The sequence below is a fragment of the Parasteatoda tepidariorum genome, chromosome 4 (assembly GCF_982258835.1).
Source record: "Parasteatoda tepidariorum strain Cologne lab strain chromosome 4, Ptep-v5.0, whole genome shotgun sequence".
In the NCBI taxonomy this organism is placed as follows: Eukaryota; Metazoa; Arthropoda; class Arachnida; order Araneae; family Theridiidae; genus Parasteatoda; species Parasteatoda tepidariorum.
Window position 1 is genome coordinate 116,323,178 of NC_141758.1, and position 24,345 is coordinate 116,347,522.

At 32.2% G+C, this 24,345-nt stretch overlaps 2 protein-coding genes across 2 annotated transcripts in view; both read left to right on the plus strand.

Annotated features, from left to right (window-relative positions):
- LOC147812596 (pre-mRNA 3' end processing protein WDR33-like) overlaps positions 1–24,345 on the plus strand; it is a 612,260-nt gene that overhangs the window by 496,630 nt on the left and 91,285 nt on the right. The window lies entirely within an intron of this gene.
- On the plus strand, positions 1,320–2,258 carry LOC107443136 (uncharacterized). The gene has a single exon (XM_043056567.3). The coding sequence runs from the start codon at positions 1,320–1,322 to the stop codon at positions 2,256–2,258; it is 939 nt and encodes a 312-aa protein (XP_042912501.2).

The following is a 24,345-nucleotide window of genomic DNA, read 5'->3' on the forward strand; positions in this document are numbered from 1 at the left end:
TCTACCACTTTAGCCGTAACACATATACAATGAGGCCTAATGCGATATATAAACCGTTTAATAACATTGACCAAATTTCACTGGTTATTACTGTTAATAACCGGTTAAAGTGAATAATTTGAGATATTTCTCACTTTGACCAAAAAAGCGGTTATTATTAAAATTGACCTGTTAGTATTAATAATAACCTGATTTATTACTTTAATTGTAACATATGCACAATAGATTATTAGAATTAAGGGAGTAAATTTTCACGAAAATGTAGGAGTTCATCAATGTTTTTTATTTATTTATTTTTGCCATTTTTCCCATTAACTACACCCATATTCAGGTTGATTTCCACTATTATTTATAAAAAATTAATGCAATTAAGGGAGAAAAAAAAAGTTAAAAAAAAGGGAATAATGAAAAAAAAAATCGAAAATAAACGCTTTATCAATATGAATTTGGTTTCCAAATACTATAGTTTGAATTTTTAGGCAAGTGGAATGCTGTTTTAATTTCAGGACAGGTGAAATGAGCAAGCTCAGATAGCAAAACTATCTGAAAAGCACTTCTGAGGGTTCGACAACGAGTATTAAACGTAGCTAACGTATATAACATAAAATGAGTTATTTTAAGTCAAAGTGCAATATTGTTTGCGTCGCATAATTAGTTTAGTGAATAGTATTAGATCTGATGGATTTTCTAATGAAATTCTGATCTTTTGATTTCCTATGAATGCGAATAAACTATGTGTTTGTTTTTTATTTCATAACCGTCGTCAAACATCAGACCCAGTTTTGGGTTTACAACTACTGACGTTCAACACCGTAGCCTTGTTATTTTGAACCCAATCCAGAGGACAAGGAAACTCCTGGATCAGTACCCCCAGAGGTTTGATTTGTTATCGGAACATAGAGGACTTTGTGACTAGACAGATTTAACGTGCACCAGTCACCATTTACTACGCGGTGAGTCACCGCGAGATGCCCAGTGGAGATCGAAATCACGACCTCTTGAACATGGGTCCAGGGCCCGACCAGCCAGGCTATCCTGGCCTTATGTCTTTGTCTACATTTCTGATCAGTTTTGATGTATTTAAATTATAAATTTGTGCTTTTTCTAACGAATATCAGTATATATCAACAAAAATTTACCGCTCAATTAATCCGTACCTCTGATTAGTGGACAGCAGTTTCTGGAATTGGCAAGTGGAATCTTTAATAAAATGTCATGTCCTTATAATGTCACGAAAACTTAAAACCACATGCTTAACATCTATTTTAGCCATAAAATTAAAATCTTTGGCAAATTAAAAAAAATTTAAAACTTGGATAATGTTAGGCATTCAACAGGCTCATCCATTCGAAGTAACAGGAATCGACTATGCAGGTCCACTTTATGTGAAGAGTTTTAACGGGATGAAAAAAGCTTACATTTTGCTTTTTACCTGCGCTGTCACCAGAGCCGTCCATCTTGAGCTCACTGAAGATCTGACTACAAAGACGTTCCTACTTGCTTTTAGAAAATTCGTATCCCGCAGAGGACTTTGTAGAAAACTATACTCTGACAACGCAAAAACTTTCAAAAGAGCAAAAATTGAGATAAATTTATTGTGGAAATTTTTAACGGACAAAGAAATTCAGAATTATTTTGCCACTAAAAACGTAGAATGGAATTTCATCGTTGAAAGAGCTGCCTGGTGGGGCGGATTTTGGGAAAGACTGATAAAATCTACAAAAATTTGCCTTAGAAAAATATTGGGAAGAACATCTTTGACGTTTCCGGAATTAGAGACCATAATTATTGAAGTTGAAGCAATTATAAATTCCAGACCTTTGACCTTTGTCTACAGTGATATTGAGGAACCTGAGGCGCTTACACCTGGACATTTCCTCATAGGCAGAAGGCTTGTTGCTCTCCCACCTCCCACAGCTTCGACTCAATCAACTTCTAGCAAATCCAATCTAGAACAAGGATGGAAGCAAAAAAATTCCCTCTTAGAAAGAATATGGAAAAAATGGAAATCTTCGTATCTTCTAGAACTAAGAACAGCCCACCAGTTAAAGAGACAGAAAGAAAATGTTCTTCCATCCAAAGACTCAACCGTCCTAGTGTACGACGAGAAACTTCCTCGACTCATGTGGAAAATGGGGATTGTCACCTGTGTCCATCCTGGACGTGATGGAAAGACTCGATCGTGCACAATTAGACTTTCTAACGGAACTAATTTAAAAAGACCAGTTCAACTACTATATCCTTGTGAACTTGGCTAAGACTCAAAAGGACCGAAAACTGTTTGTCCAATGGTCCTTTGGGGCCGGAGGATGAAACAGATTAACTTTAAGGCCAACAGATGGCGCTCAGACTGAACACATATAATGAATATTAATGTTTTTATTTTGTTTTAGTTTGATTTCCATAGCTTCGTTAAAGAAGATCGTTTTGTGTAATGTCCGTCCTGTCATTAAATTTGTTATATTGTTAGAATTCGTTTTCTTTTAAACACAAGCGAAGAAGATTTGCAGTAGCGAAGTCTGGTAAATAGATAAGATCCAGGTAGGAAAGAATAATTGAACTTATTTCTATTCTATTTCTTCAAGGGGTACACAATATTGCCCTATAGGTTACTACGCAACCACAATCAGCAAGAGGATTTAACACACATCAGATTGAACTGTCCCATTGCTGTGTTAGAAGCTGAGCAAAGTGAGCGCAACTACACTGCTTGACAATTGCTAAGGACGGATCACAAATTTCAATGTAACATAGCATTAAGAGAGACATGAGGCCTAGTAGGATAAAATATAGTTGCCACACTGTTCAGACATTAGAATAAAGAATATTCACTGTTCTGGAAAGTACAAAAGCTATGAAACATCTGAAGGAAAAAAAATGTTCATTTGATGCTGCGTACGGAAAAATGCATCTAAATGTCAGCAGGCAACTTGAAGAAAGGTGTCAGTACGGGATATGTCCACCGTGGATAGTGATGCAACATTCTACACGTCGTATCATACTTTGCACAACATTATCCAGCAGCTGTTGAGGCAATTTATCCCATTCCTCTGGCAATGCACGGATGAGGGTGTTCTTGTTTGTCGAAGGATAGTTTCGACCAGAAAATTGCCTCCCCAAACATTTTCAATGGGGTTTAGATCTGGAGAACGTGCTGGCCATACGAGTTGTTGAATACCCTCGCTGTCTAGACAATCCTGAACGGCGAGTGCGTTGTCGTCCATAAAAACAAATATATCACCGACAGCACCACGGAAAAGACGAACATGAGGAAGTAGAACTTCATCAATGTATCGTTGGCCCGTCATAGTCCCATTCGCAACCACATGTAGGCGCGTGCGGCCATTGATCATGATGCCAGCTCACACCATGACACTGCATGTCGGATATCGGTCCCTATCCCGGATATTTTCTGGACGATAACCAGTACCATTCTCGCGCCAGATCAGTTGGCGTCTACAATCCGATGACAGACTGAACCTACTCTCATCTGAGAATAGTACGCATGCCCAGTCCAATTGTGATGCTCACGACACCATTGCAAACGGGCAGTACGGTGCTGTCTGGTCAATGGGACACACACAACAGGTCTGCGGGCGTTTAGTCCTCCTCCCCTCAAACGACTGGCAATAATTTTTCGGGAGATCTGCTTTCCTGTGGCAGCAAGAAACTGATTTGCCACCTGCTGAGCTGTAGTGCGCCTGTTCCTTTTTTGGTATTTTATACCATAATATTTTAATTGGACCACGTATTATATTACACGGTAATAGTGTACCCTACCACAGGAAATAATTATACAACTCGAAGGGGGTACACTATGTATAATTAAAATAGTGCATTAAAAGAAATAAATTCGAAGACACTTTTCAATATTAACAAACGGCCCGATATCGGCCCTTAATATTAACCTATAATATTTTAATTAGGCCACGTATTATGCTACCTAGGAATAGTGTACCCTACCAAAGGAAATAATTATATACCCACTAGGGAGTACACAATTTGGCCCTGTATTTTACTGTGTATGTTTATCTAAAATAAATGTTCTGAAAAGCTTAAAATGAGGAAATTCGCCTTCTAAAGAGCTTTAAAAATTCAAAGACATTTTTCAATGTTAACTAACGCAAGGCGCGATATCAGACCTTAATATTGATATTTAATATTGTAATTGGACCACGTATTATATTACAGGGTAATAGTGTACCATACCGTAGGAAATAATTATAGGTCAATTAGGGGGTGCACAATGAGGCCCTGTATTTTACTATATATGCGTATCTAAAATAAGTGTTCTGAAGAGCTTAAAGTGAGGAAAATCGCCTTCTTAAACTCTTTAAAATTAGGAATAGCGAAGTCATTTTTCAATGTTAACGTAAAGCCCGATATCGGATTTTATTATTGACCCATAATATTTTAATTGGACCACGTATTATATTACGGGATAATAGTGTACCCTACCAAATAATTATAGACCCCTTATGGGATACACTATGTATATTTTAAATAGTGCATTAAATTGGAAGACACTTTTCAATGTTAACAAACGTCACGATATCTGCCCTTAATATTGACCTATAATATTTTAATTGGGAGACGTATTATATTACCTAGGTATAGTGTACCCTACCAGAGGCCTTGAACCTTGTTAAACAAACATACAGCTTGTTTTGAGAACTAATAAAATTGAGTGCAATTTTATTCTCTCAAACAATAAAGTCTATGTACACTAGTATTATACTGAATCTGGCAATTCCAAAAGAACATTCGCCATGTCTTATTGTTTCGATGAGCAAAGGATTGAAGTCATATTTTTCAATAACTTCTTTTATTTCCAGGGAATACAGACATTAACACAGAGGAAGAACAAAAATAGAAAATAACAAAAGTCATCTTCCCAAGTCAAGTCCGTGAAGCCTCCTACAGCTCTGTTCATTGGTGCTCCAGTACCACACAGTTGACACTGAGTGTGGACATAAATACCTATACGATGCAGGTGTTCTCATCGACAATCATGACCTGATTTTTCAATAACCCTTTTCTGCTATGCCATTGTCACCAGTAAAACTACATTAGATGAACATATACCCAAAATACAGAAACTTATTTTTAGATCACATTACATTTTACTTTTAAAAAACAGTGTTATAATATAATTAGAGCGAAAAATAACTATTTGTATAATATTGCTTGAATTGAGATTAATATTTACAAGAAAAAGCGAAATTTATATAAACTAGTAAATAAAACATTAATATAAAAGAGTGAAGTAGAACTTTATATTTTTAAAGGATGCAAGTTAAAATAAAAAATTTAAATTACTAGAATATATGCGAAATAAAATGCGCGATGTTACCTCTCCCTCGAAATTAATCTTCTCAAGACGTTGCATCTTTGTTGACGGCCTCTTATTAATATTACTTTTAATACAACCTTGCATAATTTTAACCTAATTTAAGAAGAAAAATCACATAAAAATTATTTTTAACAAAGCATATATATATATAAAGTACCTATTTTTTTGTTGGTAAAAAGCATATTTAATATTTGAAAATTTTTTTACTTGATATAAATCACATATATTTGAAGTACAAAATAAGTTTAATTGTTGAGCTCATGAATATTTTAATACGCTTTACTATTTTTTTACTTTCTTAGCGAAATTAAAAAAATTACAGCAATTTTTAATGTAGTAACTTAACTAAATAATTAAGTTTACTTTTTTTTAAACATGATGCTGTTTTTATGTAACATTCATTATTCCAGCAATTATAACCCAAAGTAAATATTTTTTTGTTTCGAATAAATCAGTGTTTGTCATTATCTCCTGTAAATGTTTTTTTTAAGGGTAGTAAAAAAGATGAACTATTAAGCTTTTTTAGTAGAAAAAAAATAATGCTCATACATTGGTCCTATATTCTATGCTATTTTATTATGATTGCATTATACTGTCTTTAAAGAATAGTTTCTTTTTAGACGCATGAAAATAACTAAACTTTTTGCTCAAAATTCTGTAAGAGGTTTTCAGTGAGAAAAACATTTTAAAATATTGAGGCCCAAATACCTTTATGAACTTACCTTTGAATTCCGTAATTTAAAGGAGAAAAAGACTGAAATTTAAACAAAATATATGCAATAATTTATTAATTCAATAATGTTAAATTTTTTACTTCTGAACAAAAGAAATATACGAAGCGCAGAAAACAAAGCAGATTTTAAGTATACGATTTTTCAAAAATTGAATAATTCATAATATAAAGGATTTGAATTCTGAAAAGCTTGGTGTTACTAAATTTTCTTTATATACCTGAATAAATCCATTCAAAATTTACTTTTTAAAGGAATTTTTTCTGAAATTAAACAAATTAACTGTATTTATGGTTTTGTTTACGTTTACAGCAAAATATTATAAATTTTTAGCCGCAGTTACAGTAATCAAAACTAAACTTAAGGAAACAGAACTAACTAAAGAAACCGGTAAAGATAATTTTTTATTACATCATCATACCTGTAAATGACCACTAAATACATCAGTTAAGACCAACATTTTTAAGCTCTTTAATATATTTTCCTTGAATCACGAGAAGTTGATTATAATTTTTCATTTAAATCAGTTTTTTGATTTCCTAACGGGTTTTGTATTTTGATTATTAAAGAAACTAACAGAAGCAACTTTTCAATAACAGTTAAAAGCAACTTTTTCAAAACTGCAGGTCTTCAATTTCGACGATAATGCCTTCAAATTTTTTCTTCTTGAGCCTAATTAAGTCACTGGCAGAAAAGAATAAAAAATAAATGTCTATCTGATAGATGCAGGTTAATCCAAAGAAAGTCGTTTAAGTGCACACGCTTTATCGCTGGGCTTAATGATAAACGTGAAGAAATAGAATGAAGATACGTGGTTAATGTTATTTTCTTCTGTTTGAACCTAATAACCATCTGAGGAAAAAATAACTCGTTCACTAAAACTGCTTTTGATTTGCAGGTTGCTGAGATTTTTTCTATGACATTGAAATTCTAAAATGAAAACTTGTTTAAGTGTAACTAGGAACAATAAAAGCATAAAAAAGTTTTATAATTGAATAAAAATTGATGATTTAAATGTCATTCAAAATAATTAAATTAATTATTTTATATTAAAAAGCTGGGACTATAAAAGATTTGTCCTAAATTTATCCTTAATTTATTAGATTTGTCCTAAATCCTAATGATTTTTACTAACAAAGAAATAAAAATTAGGAGATCTCGCAGTTTAATTGTGTTTACATTCCTGAAGTGCGCAATCTGCGTGAACATAAGATTTTACAATAACTCGCTAGTTAAAAATTTCAACGTAACCATTGAAAAGAAATCGCCAAATGAACGGTAATTTACTGCGATTTTATATCATTAGGGATATAAAAAACTAATTTCTTCTAAATCTGATAACTTTTGTAAAAAGATTCAAAATGTGATCAAGTGTGTTCAATACTTGGAGTTATGGATACGTCTTAATGTTATTTTTAGTATGCTTATTAATAACTAAACATATCAAATGAATTGCAGGCCATATCGCTGGTTCAAAACTAAAACGACACTTCTGCTCTCCCTTCTCATGTTATTTCAATGAGAAGTGAATGTAGAAGTGTCGTTTTAGTTTTGAACCAGCGATATGGATGTTACATGAACTAAAATGGTAGGCGGTTGTTTCTATAAGCAGTAGCAAAAATGATTAAACTTTTTGTATCAGTTACGTTGCAGCTAATTTGCCCTTCATTAAGGTTCAAGTTACCGAATTATGGTTGAAATGATTTTCTTGAAGTATATGCATAACGTCTTTTACTTTACCTAGGCTGAACTAGATCAGTCATTTCTTAAATTGCTGTCTTGCTTTACTAGTGCATACATAATTATATATAATATTTAATTATATATAATATTTAATATATATATTATTTAACTATATATAATATTTAATTATATATAATACAGTCAAACCCCGCTATAGTGAACACGGTTTATAGTGAACTCCTGGATATAGCGAACGAAATGTTCGGTCCCGTGCCTTGCTATACACGTATAATGTTATTTTTTGTGGATATAGTGAACCAAAAAAGTGAGGAAGTTGGATATAATGAACTTTTTGCTGTCTTCGACTGATTTTATTCTTCATTTTATTGTAATAATTTTGAAATTTCTACTTCAAAATAAATACATATACCGATGTTTAAAACCATCTATAGAGGGGAATGTAGCAATAAGCATTTTTTCTTGTTTGCTTCTTTTATCTTACTTTCCCATCCCTAAACAACCCAAGCAGATGTTTCCAGGCAGATGATGCACCTGCAAGGTGTCAGTGGGATCAATATGCATTTTCTATCAGAGGGAATGAGCAATTATTCATTATTGGTCAAAGGGTTGGACACTAATATGTGTTGATAAGGCTCTCTTTTCAACTCCTTTTTGCTCTCAGTTTAGTTAAAAATAAGCCTGCAAACAAATGTCTCAAGTTTAACTATGGTGACCAGTAAACGTAAAACGTTCTGCATTGATGATAAAATGGGCATAATCAGAAAAATTGAAAATGGATGCAAAAAAGCTGATATTTGCAGGGAATATTAACTATTCAAATCTGCAGTTTGTAGCATATGGAAAAATACGCAATTAATAATTTCTGCTCATGAAAAAAAATTTAGAAGGTAAAGAAAAGTTGAGAAAAGCAGATCCAAAGGATGTTGAAGAAGCATTTCTGAAGTGGTTCACCATTCGAAGAAGTCGCAATTTTCCAGTATTTGGACAAATGTCGATGAATTTTCTAAGCGATTTCATGAGACTTCTTTTATGTGCTCGAATGGCAGGTTAGACGGGTTTAAAAAGTGGAATAACAGAAATTCAGGAAAAATTATCTGAGAGTCGGAAAGTGTTTCCATATCTGATGTTGAGGATTGCTCATCAGCTAAGAATTACTAATTTTTTTTTTGCACGTAAGACGAGGAGTAATGAAAAAGAACACATTTTTTGCTATTACATAATATTTTTCAGTCATTCATTTGAATAATGTGTAATAAAAGGGAAGAGTTTGGGAACCATTAGTTAAATTGTTTGAGTAACGGATATAGTGAACTCCCGGTTATAGTGAACCAAAATGTCGGTCCCTTGAAGGTTCACTATAGCGGGGTTTGACTGTATCTAGATTTATGGAGAACCGAAACTTATATATAAATGAACAACTAAGCATAAATCTGAACTTTCAAAGTGTAATCAAATTTTAGAATTTTGTTTTATTCAGCTCAATTGTTATCAATGAACTGGCAAATTGAAAATTCGATTTACGAAGAACGATTAAAAAATCGATTAAGCAGAAAGACATTGCAATCCATTTAAAGCCGCAATTTTGCTAAAAATTTCAGACATGAAAACAATATATTAGACGCTTTATAAATCTTATTCAATAGTGTATAAAATATGTTAAAAGAAAAAAAAATCATTGTTTCTTTGTACATTCTTTGAAGGAATATGCTAAAATCTGCCATAACGCCAGCGGGGGATAGACATAATCGTTCTTAAACTTCAATAGATAATTTTCTCCCTTTTTGCTAACTGAGTTGTTTATTTTTATAAATTTTAATTTAAAAATTCCTATCTGACAATTAGTTTTTCGCTAATCGTGACAAAATCGAATATTCAGTTGAACAAAAACTGGTTAAAAAAAAAAATTCAACTGTCTAATTCGCTTTGGGAATTTCAATCCATACTTTAGGTAAAATACTGCATTTTGTGAAATTTAATTTATTCTATAATTAAAAATCCCTGATTGTGTAGTCCACAAATAAACGACTAATATGGTTCGGCATTATATTTCAAACACAATCAATTTTCCTAATTTACGCTCAAAATTATGATGTTATCTGAAATTAGTTTTGTTTCTAAAGCTACAAATGTTTCTTATACTACAAACTTAAAAAGGTTATACATAACAGGGGTTCACGTAACTGTTGCGATAAAATTCTAAGGAAGTTAAGGTTCATAGCCAGGATTAAAAATGCATAGGAACTCAAGCCTAGAAATGTCATCGTATGCAGTTAGGATAATGACATTGCAGTTTTCTCTAGTGATGGATAATGACATGTAATTTTAATCAAAAACAAAAACTTATCAGAAACACCCATCAAAACATTTTGCTGATTTGTGTTGGTTTCAATGTGATTCACATGATGAATTCACATGATGATTGACGATGATGACTAAGATGATTTCATGGTCACCATCATTCAACATTTTCCATTATGAGTTAATGTTACACAGATCATGGGTCTCCTTGCCGTTAGGCTACCTAGGGAGGTTTTCGTGGTTTTCCTCTCCATGCAACGCAAATACTGGCTAGTTCGCTCAAAAAAGTCCTCCACGAAGGCAAATTTCTCCTAATACTCGATTCAGGAATTCCCTTGTCTTCTGGTTTGGGGTCAAAATGACAAGGCTTTGGAGTTGAACGTTAGTAGTCCTAAACCCAAAAAATTGGGTAGGCTGTTCAACGACGGTTATAAAATAAAATAATATAAACTATGAGTGGGCCGGGATAGCCTGATTGGTAGGATATTAGGCCCATGTCCAAGAGGTCGTGGGTACGATCCCCACCGGCCGAAGAGTGTCCGTGTAGTAAATGATGACTGATGCACGTTAAATATGTCTAGTCACAAAGTCCTCCATGTTCCCATAACAAATCATACCTCTGGATGTACTGATTCAGGAGTTTCCTTATCTTCTGAATTGGCTCAAAATTGCAAGGCTACGGAGTTGAACATTAGTAGTAAACTCAAAATTGCTGTTCATTGACGGTTATAAAATAAACTAATAATTGGGCCGAGATAATGTGGTTGGTAGGGACTCGTATTCGGATGAATGGGAGTTCAAATATAGCCGGCCGAAAAATATCCGTGTATAAAGTGGTGATTGGGGCACGTTAAATCTATCGGGGTCATAAAGTCCTCCAAGTTCCCATAACAAATCAAAACCTCTGGATACTGATCCAGGATTTCAGTTGTCTTCTAGATTATGTTCAAAATTGCAAGGCTACGGGGTTAAATATTGGCAATCGTAAACTTGAAATTGGGTGGCGGTTATAGAAAAAGAATATAATAAAATTAAAATAATATTCGAATTGTATTTTTTCAAACTTCTTCCATATGTTCAACACGTCTTCATGATTTCAAGTTTCTAACTCTTATAGATTTTGAGCAGCAAATCAAAATGTAATGTTTAAAAAAAACGATTGAAAAAAAATCGCAAAAAAATGCATTTAAAATTGAAAATAACTTACATTGAGAATTTCGAAAAACAATGAATAAATGAGCTTTGTTAAACATGTAATGGCTCATCCAGCTTACAAAATTTTTACTCTGTGCTCCAAATGTGCTTATGAGCTTAAAATGTGTTCCTCCTTCAAAATATATGTGTAATTAAAAAATCTCATCACAATCAATATATTTAACAATCGAGTAATATTATCAAATTTTTTAATAATTTAATTTTAATACTCAACAATAAAAAATGACTGTTTACTTTGTTGTTGTTGTAGTTTATTTACGTCGCACCCCCTAGAGCTGCACATTGAGCTATTGGCGACGATCTGGAAAGCATCCTTGTGGATGTTCCGAAGACATACCATCACAATTTTGATCCTCTGTGGAAGGGATGGCACCCCGCTTCGGTAGCTCGACGACCTGCATTACGGTAGAACAGTTTAACGAGGACCCATACCCCACACCCTCAGTCCCTACGCAGACTGATCCAAGTGGTCACCCACCAGCACACTGACCGCAGCCAGTGATGCTTGATCTGCTGGGAACCGTGTCTTAACGATCAGTCCACTGCGGGACCTTTTGATTTTACCTTTTTTTCATGTACTTTTTAATTACTTGTAATTTTGTTATTGCCTAATAATGGCAAAGTGCCATTTTTTTTCTCAAGAACTCCATTTTGCTCCCCAAACTTTAATTTTGTCATGTATGTTTCTTACTTTAATTTCAGTATGAATGGGTAAAGGGCCCCTCAGACGCCCACTTCCACTACAACGAACCCAACCAAAACCGGATTTACGTATAAGCGAAATACCTCAGATCCGATTTTTTCTTTTTAAAGTTTTATTTGGAGTTTGGGCCCTCTGAATCTAATCGAAGTGTTTACAAATATAAAATAATTGTTTATTCTTCACTTTTCTAACCAAAAGAGCACTTTTTCCACTGATGAAAATATCAACACTTTCGTATCATTCACAGAATCGTGAAATAACCACTGATTACCTTCTTTCAATTGCCTCTTTTGTCCTTACTTCGGATATCAACACCCTTTTGTCTCATTTCTGGTCATAAATTGCTTGGAACAAAAAAGGCTGTAAATATGAGGTGAGTCTTATTAATATTTCTTTTGTTGACTCTCGAGATTTCCGTTGTGTCTGTCGTCTAATTCAAATTTTTCTTTCTTACATAATTAAGATATTTTTTTAATTTATTATAAAAGTTTTTTGTCCCTTTTAACTATCTTAATTTTTTTCAATTAGCCTAATTGTTTTATTTATCTTAATTGATTTTATTTTATTATTTTTCCTATTAAACGTACTTGAACCATTGTATCAAAATTTTACTTGAATATTAAGAAGACTTATAAATTCATCACCTTTGGAAGTAAGCAAATTTTTTAATTAAATCAACTTATGGGTGTAGTTAGGAAAAACATGGAAGGCATGCGCAGTTTTTTATTGATAATTTTTTTAAACGTAATATAATTTCAAAGTTCAAATTATCTAGTAGCTTACAATATATGCCCCCTGTTTACATCAATATTTTTTTACTCAAATTACAAACTTTGACAAATTAAAAACTATGTTTTATAAATAATTTTTATGAGCAAAAGGTGACCTTCCATCATGAGGATAGACTTCGTTCTGAAGGAAGAGTTTTTAAGCCAACAAAGCAATAACTACAATACCTGGCCATATTATTCGACCGCACTGTAAGATTTCATGTAAAATCTTAACTATCAGGGTGATACTATACAGCTTTTTAGGCGACTGAAACCGGTTTATACTTGCTTACGTTCGTGTATCCATTGGTGAAATTAGACGATATATAATATTAATTAGACGATGTATTATACAAATATAGAATATTTATTATATCAGGTATTATATTAGTATATTATAAGAATTAGACCAAATGATTAGACGCTCTGAAGTGTTTTAATAATGACATGTTTTGCACGAGTTTATCGGCAATACTTTTATATTTAAAGATACATTTAATGGGTTTTTATTCAGGAGATTTTTTATATACTTCCTATTTATATTTATTTTTAACGTATTGCATTACAATGTTAACCCATTTAGTACTCAAAGGTAAATAAGTTAAACCGGTTTCAGCCGCATAAAAACACTAAAGTATCACGTGATAATTACGATTTTACATAGAATCTTAGAGTGCTTCCAATAATTTGGCTAGGTATTGTAAATCCTTCTTTTTATTTATTTAGTTTTTTAATATTTTGTGATTTTTTGTTCAGTTATTTCAATGATGGGCCACTTGTCATTTCACTCCTTGACAGGGCTATCTATCTGTCAAAGATTTCAGGGCTATTTCTGATTCGTTAGATTTTAATATAGGTTATGTTTTTTCATTGAATAAATATTAAACATAAGCAGCTCTTTTAAAACATTTCATTCTATAATAAAAGTAATTAATAATAATTATTTTGTGTCAATTAATTAACAATAATTATTTAGGGATCCCCCTAAATTCGGTTTTATATCCAAAAGTTAAATTTTCGGTCCTTGTGCTGTATCCAATCTAGTTTTAAATTTGTGTATATAAATAAGCTGAAAATGAATAAAATAAGCTAAATTATGGTTTATTTCGAAATGAACTTATAAGAGCTTTTTTAAGCGTTAAAAATAGTAATTTGGAAAGCATTCTTTTAATAAAAGAATTTAGTTACTTTAATTTTATTTGAAAGGTGCGATATAAAATATTAACGCAGGAATTTATAAATGCTTGTTCTTTTCATAATTTGTTCATTATTGGAAATATATTTTTTTTTAAAAATTTCATTTCTATTTAATAAATATATTTCTTGTATGTATTTAACATTTTAAAATAAAGTTGCAAATTGCAACAATGTAATGTAAATTGCTTGAAAGTTAACTTTAATGCTTAAAATAACATAATCACAAACCAATTTAACTTAAAGAGAAAAAAACATTTTAAAAAAAAATTGTTATTGTTGGTAACATACAACAATATTTTTTACTGAAAAAATTATAAGAAAAATTTGGAAGCCCTTACAAGCTCGAGTTGAGGGTTCTGGGAACGAATACCTTCCTGTAAATAAGTTCCTGTTAACAAATAATAGTAAAATAAATTGTTTTTAAAAACTACATTATATAGGTAGACTAAAAAGGTGAAAGTTTTAAATTTGTCTAACATTTTAAATGAAAAACGGTAAGTGTATCACATTAAAAACAAAAAAAGAAATGAAAGAAAAACGACGATGAATTGCTTGAGGTGATAGAAGCTTATGGCAAAAAAGATTTCATACATCATGGTGGCCAAAATTATTTTAAATCGAATTCAGAGCATTATTTGTGGTACAACTGAGACACATTTTAGGAAGTTTTACTTCAGAAATTCCGTGGGAACTGGAGGGTAAGATATTATCTTGACAAAGAAAAAAAATTATTTGCTAATTAGTTTTCTTTTTCCCTTTTTTTTTGTGAAACCGCAGTCTCATCCTTGGTGACTATTTTTAATTCCATTTTGCATCGAATTTTGTTCCATTTCAAAACGGGGTCTACATTTCTTTATAAAAGGGTAATTACAATAACGCCTCTTTTATTAGCAGATGTTTTACTTATCATATTTTACTGCTGTAGTCAGGAGTCTATAAACAGATGCTTAAAAAAATCATTTTCATTCTCGAACAAAAATTTTCTTTTCATTTTTTCTTTCTATGAAACAGTTTTAAAACGATTTTATAACTCTAAAGAACATATTTTTCTTTGACATTACATTTAGAAATAATTATATTTAAATCACAGTTTTTTAAAGTGCTTGCTTAAAAAGAGAATTTAAAGTAATTAAAAAAGAACTCAAATAGTAATGATATTCCTAACTTTTAAAGTATTAAAATTTAATTACATTTATTTAAAACTTATACAACATACACTCTTAGTTCTTCGAAATCAGAAGGGAAGGTAAAAAATCTTCGAATTATCAAAATTTGGAATTTAGAATGAATACTTGGATGACGCTGAGTTATTTAAAAAGAAATAAAATTCTTTAAAATTGTTTATTTTTAATGATTACCTGCCATTGTATCATATTAAATTAATTGTTAATCTGATAAATAAGGTGGGTACACTAAATCAGAAACGAATCGACACTTTTGAGAGCAATGGATGATTGCTTTTCTGGGGCCATTTCTTTACAAAAAATGTTCACACGCTGTTGAAATTTTTACTTTTTAAATTATAAATTATACTTTTTAAATTATAAATTAATGATTAATTTATACATACTTTAAGTATTAATTCTTTGTCAAAATTAAAATTAACAGAAGCATTTATCTACCTACATCTATGATAAAGTACAGCAACAAAAAAGTATCCCCCTGAATAAGTTTTGTTCTCATGATAGAATTTTCGCGTATTAAAAACCGAACTTAATGGTGTAAAGGAGTAAACTTAAGTGTGCTAATTAATTAGTGTTAACTATTAAGTTAACGAAATCAGTTTAACTCAACCTTTCGAACTCAACCTAACGAAATCAACCTTTAACTCAATATTTTGGAATATTAATTGTTTATTTCATGCAGTAGATGGAGTAAAAAGAGTTCTTATAAAAAAATAAAAAAATTCACATTTTTTTCGTTTCTAGGGCGGCTTCTTGGTTTGCACAAGTCTTGACCAACCTGATTCTCTGGTTAGTGTAAGATAGTGTAAATAATTATAAATTAATCAAATATCATTTTAACAGGCGATGGCTCAGGGGATAGAGCAGGGGTTTCCAACTTACATGAGGCCAGGGGCCACAATTAAAAACACCAGTCAAATGGCGGGCCGCAACTTTATCAAAATTTTATGCTTTAGCAAGCGCAAGAGAAACGGCATATGCAGAGAAGATGATTGATCATGGGAAATACTTCTGGATTCAAATGGAAAATACTTCTGGATATGGGAAAAGGAAATACTTCTGGATACAAAATACTTCTGGATTCTCCTCTACAGTTTGGATTCTTCTTTTTTTTCATGCAGCGTGGAATAATGTCTCTTCATGTCTTTAGGCACTGATGTCATTTGCATGCAGCATTGAAACGTTATTTTGACCCACTAAATAATCCCAACGATCATTGATTTTCACTCTTGCGTTTCTTTCCCGCAGCGGACTGATCGTTAAGACACGGTTCCCAGCAGATCATCGTGCGGTATTGGTCCTCGTGCGGTATTGCGGGTATTGATTACGCTTGCTCTTGATTACCCTCGTGCGGGTGTGCGGTATTGGTCCTCGTTAAACTGTTCTACCGTTAAGTGCTAGACTTCGCGCGCAGGTCGTCGGGCTACCGAAGCGGGGGTGCCATCCCCTCCGCAGAGAATCAAAATTGTGATGGCATGTCTTCGGATCATCCTCCGGGAGACCGTCGCCAATAGCCCATTGTGCAGCTCTAGTGCGACGTAAATTAACAATAAACAAATCTTTCCTATAATTATTTAGCATAAAATAAAAATAATTAGAAAACTTATTTTAAGAAAAATATATTTTCTACCAAAAAATAACAATGGAAAAATTTGCTTCATTCGCCACGAAAGAAAGACAAATTTTCAGAAACAGTAGCTGCACTGGCTGCTTTTAAATATAATTTTTTTTGTATTAGAAACCAAATAAAATGCATTATAAATAATTTTGCTGAGTATAATTTTTTTGCACCTTTGGTATGTTAAACTTCACAGAAACGGAGAGATTAGGATTTTTTTAACGAAAGAAAAGTATTTTAAACACATATAGATTTTTTACGAAAATTGTCCGCAAAAAAATGACAACTAATATATTTTAATTCGCGGACCACAATAAAAGGCTTCGCGGGCAGCCAGTTGGAAGCCCCTGGGATAGAGCGTTCGCCTTCCAATGAAGTGATCCGGGGTTCGATCCCGGCGATGGCTGGTCAATACAAATTGCGCATCCGGCTTGCACCGACCACAATGCTGACGTGAAATATCCTCAGTGGCAGACAGGTCATGGGTTAGAGTCCCCTCGACGTTAAGCTAACCGTGGGAGGTTCTCGTCTTCTTCCTTTCCACGCAACACAAATGAGGGTTAGCTCCATAAAAGGTCCATATACAGTCCCTGGATCCAGGAGTTCCCTCGTCTTCTGGATTGGGTTCAAAATGACAAAGCTACGGAGTTGAACCAAGTAGTCCAATGAATTTTGTAGTTAAACTTAGAGATTGGACAGCTCCAAGGAGCTGGGCACATCGACCATTGGTCTATTGTACCCAAACCCTAAATCATGACTAGAGGAAAATCCTTATAAGGACAAATAAGTTATAAAAGAAAATGCTGTCCATTCCCCAGCTGGTTAGAACCACTACTGCCCCACACTGTGTGGCGAACTTTTGCAGTCGAAACTACAGTAGCAAATCACTGGCTTAGCAGCATCAGCCAGTTGTTCTTTTTCCAAATAAGGGAGATAGAGCCGTGATGGTTCTTCCAATGAGGTGAACCGGGTTCGAATCCCAGCGATGGCTGGTCGATACGAATTCCGCATCCAGCTTGCACTGACCACAGTGCTGACGTAACATATCCTCAGTGATAGACGGTTTGAGTCCCCTTACCGTCAAGCTAACCGTGGGAGGTTTTCCTCTCCATGTAATTTAAAGGCGTGAGACTTTCAGCAAAAGTCTTCCACAAAGGCAAATTTCCCCAAATATTTAATACAGGAGTTCACTTGTCTTCTGAATTGGGTTCAAAACTACAAGGTTGCGGAGTTAAATTAAACTTTAATAGGTCAGCTGTTCAATGAGGTTTATATTATTTGTTCTGAAACAACTTTTTCATTATTTTAAATTAGTAATGAAGAAAGATGAAAATTAGCGACGAAAGTTTTCTCCCACGTTATGGCGTCCTCTTAATAACGCATCTGAACGGAGAAAGGAAGTCTTATTTTTTGTCAACCGGGTGTAAATTCAGCTCCAGTGTTTTATTAACATATCCCGTAAGGCAGTGTTTCCCAAACTTATGACTTTTGTGTACCCTTTCTAAATATTTCGTAATGCTGTGTACCACTAATAAGAAAATGAATGTATTTTTTACTATAAGAAATAGCACAAAATTTAAAAATCGCAACTGGCTGTTGACACCAATAATTATTAATTGCTAACTCTGCAAAAAATAGCTAATAGAAAAATACGTAATCGTAAATTTTCATGGCTAGCTTTGTTTTTAAATAAAAGGTTTTGAAATTTCCGTTTGTTGCAAGATATTTCGCATGAGAACGCGTACCTCCGCTAAACTGTTCCCGTACCCCTGGGGGTACGTGTACCACACTTTGGGAAACACTGCCGTAAGGGCAGCCCTAACCTTGATCCTTTGTACCAAGTTAACTAACTATTATTCCTTTTTCTTTTTAATTTTGTTTCTAATATTATACTAATAACCACTTCTTTGTCTAATTCACACTAATATCCACTAAGTTGTTACGCTTTTAGCGTAAAATTTCATTAATATATTTCGTTGCCAAAGACCAATTGCTAATCTTTTTTTTTTTTTTTCAATTATAAAATACGATGTTTCGTTTTTAGTCGACTAAAAATGTATTCATAATTTAATAAAGAGTTTTGATTAAATAATTTTTCTATTAAGTAAAAAACATTCTATTCAATGAACGTCTAGTTTTATAAAAGCATTTTTCTGATAGAATGTTATACATCAGGAATGAATAATTATAAATCAGTTTTTTGTTTGTTTTTTCTATCAATAATTGATACAATTTCAATAATATACATACTTATGCATAGATTTGGAATTAGTAAATATTTATCAATTTCTTTAATATACACGTATATCCTACAATTATCAAAACGAATAAGTACTCAACATTTGTAAGCATCTTAAAATTTTTCAACATATCCTTTTACCCTTACAATAAACTTTTTAATTACCTGTCCGCGCAGGTTTCGCAGAACTATTTCACCAACTATTTAATTAAATTTTTACACATCTCAAAATCTTATCTCTTTTTCATTAATATACTAATAATTTTTTTTAGTACTCTAATTTAGGTTTTCTTTAAAAGTAAAATTCCTTTTCAAATGATTGTCACGTTTTTATTAAAAGGAAACATAAAATTATAACCAGCTAACTGAGAATTAAATCTTTTTAGGAAACTATTTCTGCCGTTTAAATTTATTCGATGCAAAACAGCTGAATTAACTACTATTTTTCCGTAAGATGGAAGTATATATGTGCACACCAAATAAACACATTGCTTTTTTTTATATAATGAAGAAAAAATGATGGATGCACAATTTTATTTTGACGTCCAAACTTTTCCCTTTAAAAAGGGTAAACAATTTTCTTGAAATAGATTTTAATTATATTTCTCAACTGAACACAATTCAAGAAAATATTGTTATTTCAGAAAAATAACAATATTTGTTTGCTCGATATCCTTTATTTTGTTCATTACTAAAAATGAAAAATTGTAATAATATTCCAAAGCCTTGCTAGGAATTATAGAATATGCAACAGAGTATTTGCATTATATTCTGTTAATAGATGTTCTGCACCAGTTATGTAAAATAAATAATAGTTTCTTTCTAGTTAGTGGAGATGTATATCGTCAACAGATGGCACTGCGATACATTGAAATTTTACCATCAAATCTAGTGGACCAGACAACAACTGGAATGGTGGAATTGGAAGAGAGGCGTGAAAGGGGAGGGAGATAAAGTGAGGACCATGATTTTCCGGGTTACATTTTTTGGCAAAACTCAATATTTGAAGGGTGCACCAAAAGTTTCGCGTTTATACTTTTTACTGATTTCTTTTTCTCCTTTTTTGTGCGAATAAATTCATAAGAGGCTGTTTTGATTCCCTTTAACTGGTCTTATTTATTCTAACATTATTTTTAGACCATTAATATTTCACTTCAGACATCATTCCAAATGTTGGTAAACTCCAATAACTTTTAAAATAATGTATGGCACGGTTTTTTATTCCTTCATAGTAACGCTTTTAAAAATTCAGTCAACCCTTTAAAAAAAAAAGGGTTAATAGTTGGAACTCTATTTAACGAAGTCGTTCAATCTCGATAATAAGTTTGTTACATGAAAAATTTGTTAAATAGACCTTTTAGAATACTAAACATTACAAAACAGGTTTTAAATTCATAAACACTAGACATAATTAAAACAGCACTTGATGCACTTTTATCTTGTAAACTAGTATCTACTATTTGTTTTATAAATCTTAAACATAAAAAAAAATCTGTATGGAAAGCAAGAATAGAGCAAAACATTATACAGTGTTACTCCATCATGCTATATGCATTTTCAAGTAAAAAAAGGCTATGTGTAAATTTATAGCTGCATTTATTATAGAAGTAATTTTAAACATACTACATGCGTTCCATATACATTACCTCATGCATTCTTAAGTTTAATTACTGCTGCTAAAATCCGTTAATTTTGTTTTGAGGTCTTCGTTCATTTCTCACCATAAAGTGCGTTAATAAATTTGAAATATTGTAGGGAAAGTGGATCTCAAAGAAAAGTTCGTTCAATAGAAAATTCACTTCGCTATTTGGAGGTTGTTTTATGAAGAAATTTCGAAAATGTTCTTGGTCCATCCAAAAAAATTCGCAAAATGGAAGTTTGTCTGAGTATATATATGCATTCTTCAAAAAGAATTTTCCTTAAAAATTTATTTTAAAACTGTAATTAATATGTTTGGAAAATAATTTTGATTTACATTTTTTGTAAATTATAAATAAAAATTGTTCTTTTATTTCGCCGTAAAAGGACAAGAATGTTAATGTTTCATTTAGACTCAACTAACAGTAACACGTCACAAACGTAACATTTTTCATAGTTTCCTTGTTGGTCCATTTCTTATGGTTGGGGCACACGCTTTTCCCACTTAGAAAATAGTTTTGTTCAACCAACTAATTCCGTGAATGATTTGAATGGAGAAGAACTATAAACAAGCATCAATCATTTACACAGAACAGGGCGTACACAGAATAATTATAGTTTTCAAGTACCTAAAGGTTGGATGAACTACAAACGTCTTTCTTAAAATAGTCTACAAACATAATGCTTTGTTAACAGTATCTAATTGCTTTTTTTTTTTTTCATTTTCAAACTTTTTCTTTAGAACCTTTAAAGATGATCCCATTCAACAAAGGTAATCACGCCATGTATAACTGATTCCAAAGTAATAGTTCCTTTGGAATAATCACTCAAGGATTTTTGCAAAAAAAGTGTTCAAAAAGGCCGCCTTCTGTCTTTCTGGAAATTTCAATCCTTAAAGGTGTTCCGAAAAAAAGTGAGCTTGAATGTATAATGAATTAAATTAAAAGTTAAAAAAATTATTATTTTTTTTTATTATTCTATCGTACTTCGTGTACGTTACTCAAAACAGCTGCGGCCTGTACGTTTTTTTTTTTTAAACGTTGTTGGAGACATTATCATTAAAAAAATGTAGGTGATAAAAATAAATTTCTTTTATTTATTAGATCATCATTATGCCGATATAATTTTAAATTAAAATTTTTTTTTTAATTTCTTAAAAATTTCTATGATTGAAAAAGATTTTTCAATAATTTTAACTTCTCATCATTGACAGAGGAAAAATAAAATCCTTTTTATTCATTTTAAGTGAGTGTTCTCACAGTGAAATGAAGTACTTAAAAGAAATATGTATCTGTTATAACGTTCCTTCAAAGATGTGTGTTGAGCAATAAAGGAAAAATTCTACATTTAGTATACCTTCAACCTCATCAATTCAATAATACCTCATCATTTAGTATAGTTAAGTTCCCTCACATTTGTCCTAGTTTTCTGAATTAATATTTTTTAAATCATTCAATTCATATGTTACCGACAAAGTTTGAAATCCGGCATTGTATAGAATGCCTAAAACTAACCGACAATGTATGAAGCAATTTCTATTTCACACATTTCCTATAGGCACTCTATGGAATGCCAAATGAGAAAGTATAAAATACATCTCCGATTCGTCAAAATGTCATTCAAGTCTGCCATGTTGCAGCAAATAAGTTAATGTCTTATTTTTTTTTTTTGTATGAAAATTTTGTTTCCCTTAGTAAGAAAGGCATAAATTATGTTTTGTACAACTTTCTCTTTTTTAAACGCATTTTGAATAAAACTTTTTAATGGCACTCTCATTATTTTTTCAGAATAACATTTTTATTTTTGACATATGCACATCATTTACCATTTGTCATTCTATAGAATCGAGAATAGAGGGAAAGTATGTAATACTTCTCTTATTTCATATCTTGCGGAAAACATCAGGCATTATATGTAATGCCTGGGCATTCTATACAATGCCCGTTTTATACTTTGCCGGTAACACATATATTTCATTTTATATTTTTCAAAAATACATTTTATATAGTAAATTATCTTAACTATTATAATTTTAAGTAAGAATATTTTGTTGATATGTTAATCATTGTAAAATGAATGCTACTTTTTTAATTTTTTTTTTAAAATCAGCCATAATTTAGATAAAATTAAACCTATAGAATGTGTTAAAAATAGTGTGGCTCAATGTGAAGTTATAAACTAGAAGTAAATTGTCAACAATAGTCAAACAAACATCACTGTAGCTCTAACATTATATCAAAAAGTACGCCTTACTTATAGTATTAGATTGGAAACGATCTTTACCACTGTTGAGTCTCTTACATTTCTAAAAATAGGAAATAAATAAAGTGAAAGATGCAAGCAAGTGACATTTTCAGCATGGGTGCCATTCTTCTGTCCTGGGGACTGAAATTAGACTTGAGAATTCTCGCAGTGGACTGATCGTTAAGACGCGGTTCCCAGCAGATCAACAAAGTCAATCATCACTGATCACTTTGCCTAGCCTGCCTAGAAACCGAGGGTGTGCGTTATGGGTCCTCGTTAAACTGTTCTACCACAAAGTGCCCGATTTCTCATGCAGGTTGTCGGGCTACCGAAGCCGTGGTGCCATCCCCTCTGCAGTGGATCAAAAATTGTGATGGCATGTCTTCGGATCATCCTCGGGGATGCTTCTCAAACAGTCGCCAATAGCCCATTGTGCAGCTTTAGTGCGATGTATATGAACTACAACAATAGTCTTGAGAAAAATATATGAGCTAAATTCCATCAATTAAATTTTTTTTCATTGGAAATGTAACATTTTAACGCATGCAAGGTTCGTAAGCACCAGGATAAAAATAATAACTGGCATCAATTATGTTATGCTCTTTAAATGTTCAGATTTGTATGTGACAACGTCTAATTTTTTCCTCTTTTTTTTAAATTTTATTCAAGCTAGTCACACACGATTTATTAAAGCGTAAATTTTGTGAAAGTATGAAATATATGGGTAGGTAGGTACTTAATTGACGTCACCCTAAGCTGCAGCTATTGGCGACGATCTGCCCTGAGGATGATCCGAAGCAGGCTCCCCTGCTTTGGTAGCCTGACTGCAGAGAGAGAGAGAGATAACCAAATCACCCAAGTAATATTTTCAATGCTTTATTTTTTTAATAAGGCAATTAATAATTATCAATAATAATTAACATCATTAATAAGTAACAATAAAAAATAACCACAATTTGCTTCTTGGTGTATTGAAAATGAAGTTAAATATATAAGAGCCCCGGTACCTTGTGGTTTTCCTCTCCGTGTAACGCAAATGCGGTTTAGTTCCATTAAAAAGTCCTCCACGAAGAGAAACTTCGCCCAACCCTTGTCTTCTGGATTGGGTTCAAAGTTACTGAGCTGAACATTAGTAGTCATAAACCCAAATTGGGTCGACTGTTCAACGACGCTTTAAAAATAAACTACGAATGAATGAATTTTTCCCCGGACTTAAGTTGGCATTTAGTTAGTGCAATTATTTCATCCTAATTATAATTGATGTGTATAAGGTTACTTATCTTAAATCTTAGCTATCGTTGAAATATGGAAAGGAAGAAAATAAAAAGTGTATGTTTGTTTTCGTTATGTCTACTGCAACCTCCTAAAATGTGTCTGCATAATCTATAAGCTCCGATTTATCAGTTAATATAATACAAATGTGAAGGCCTTATCTTATAAAGAAAAGGTAA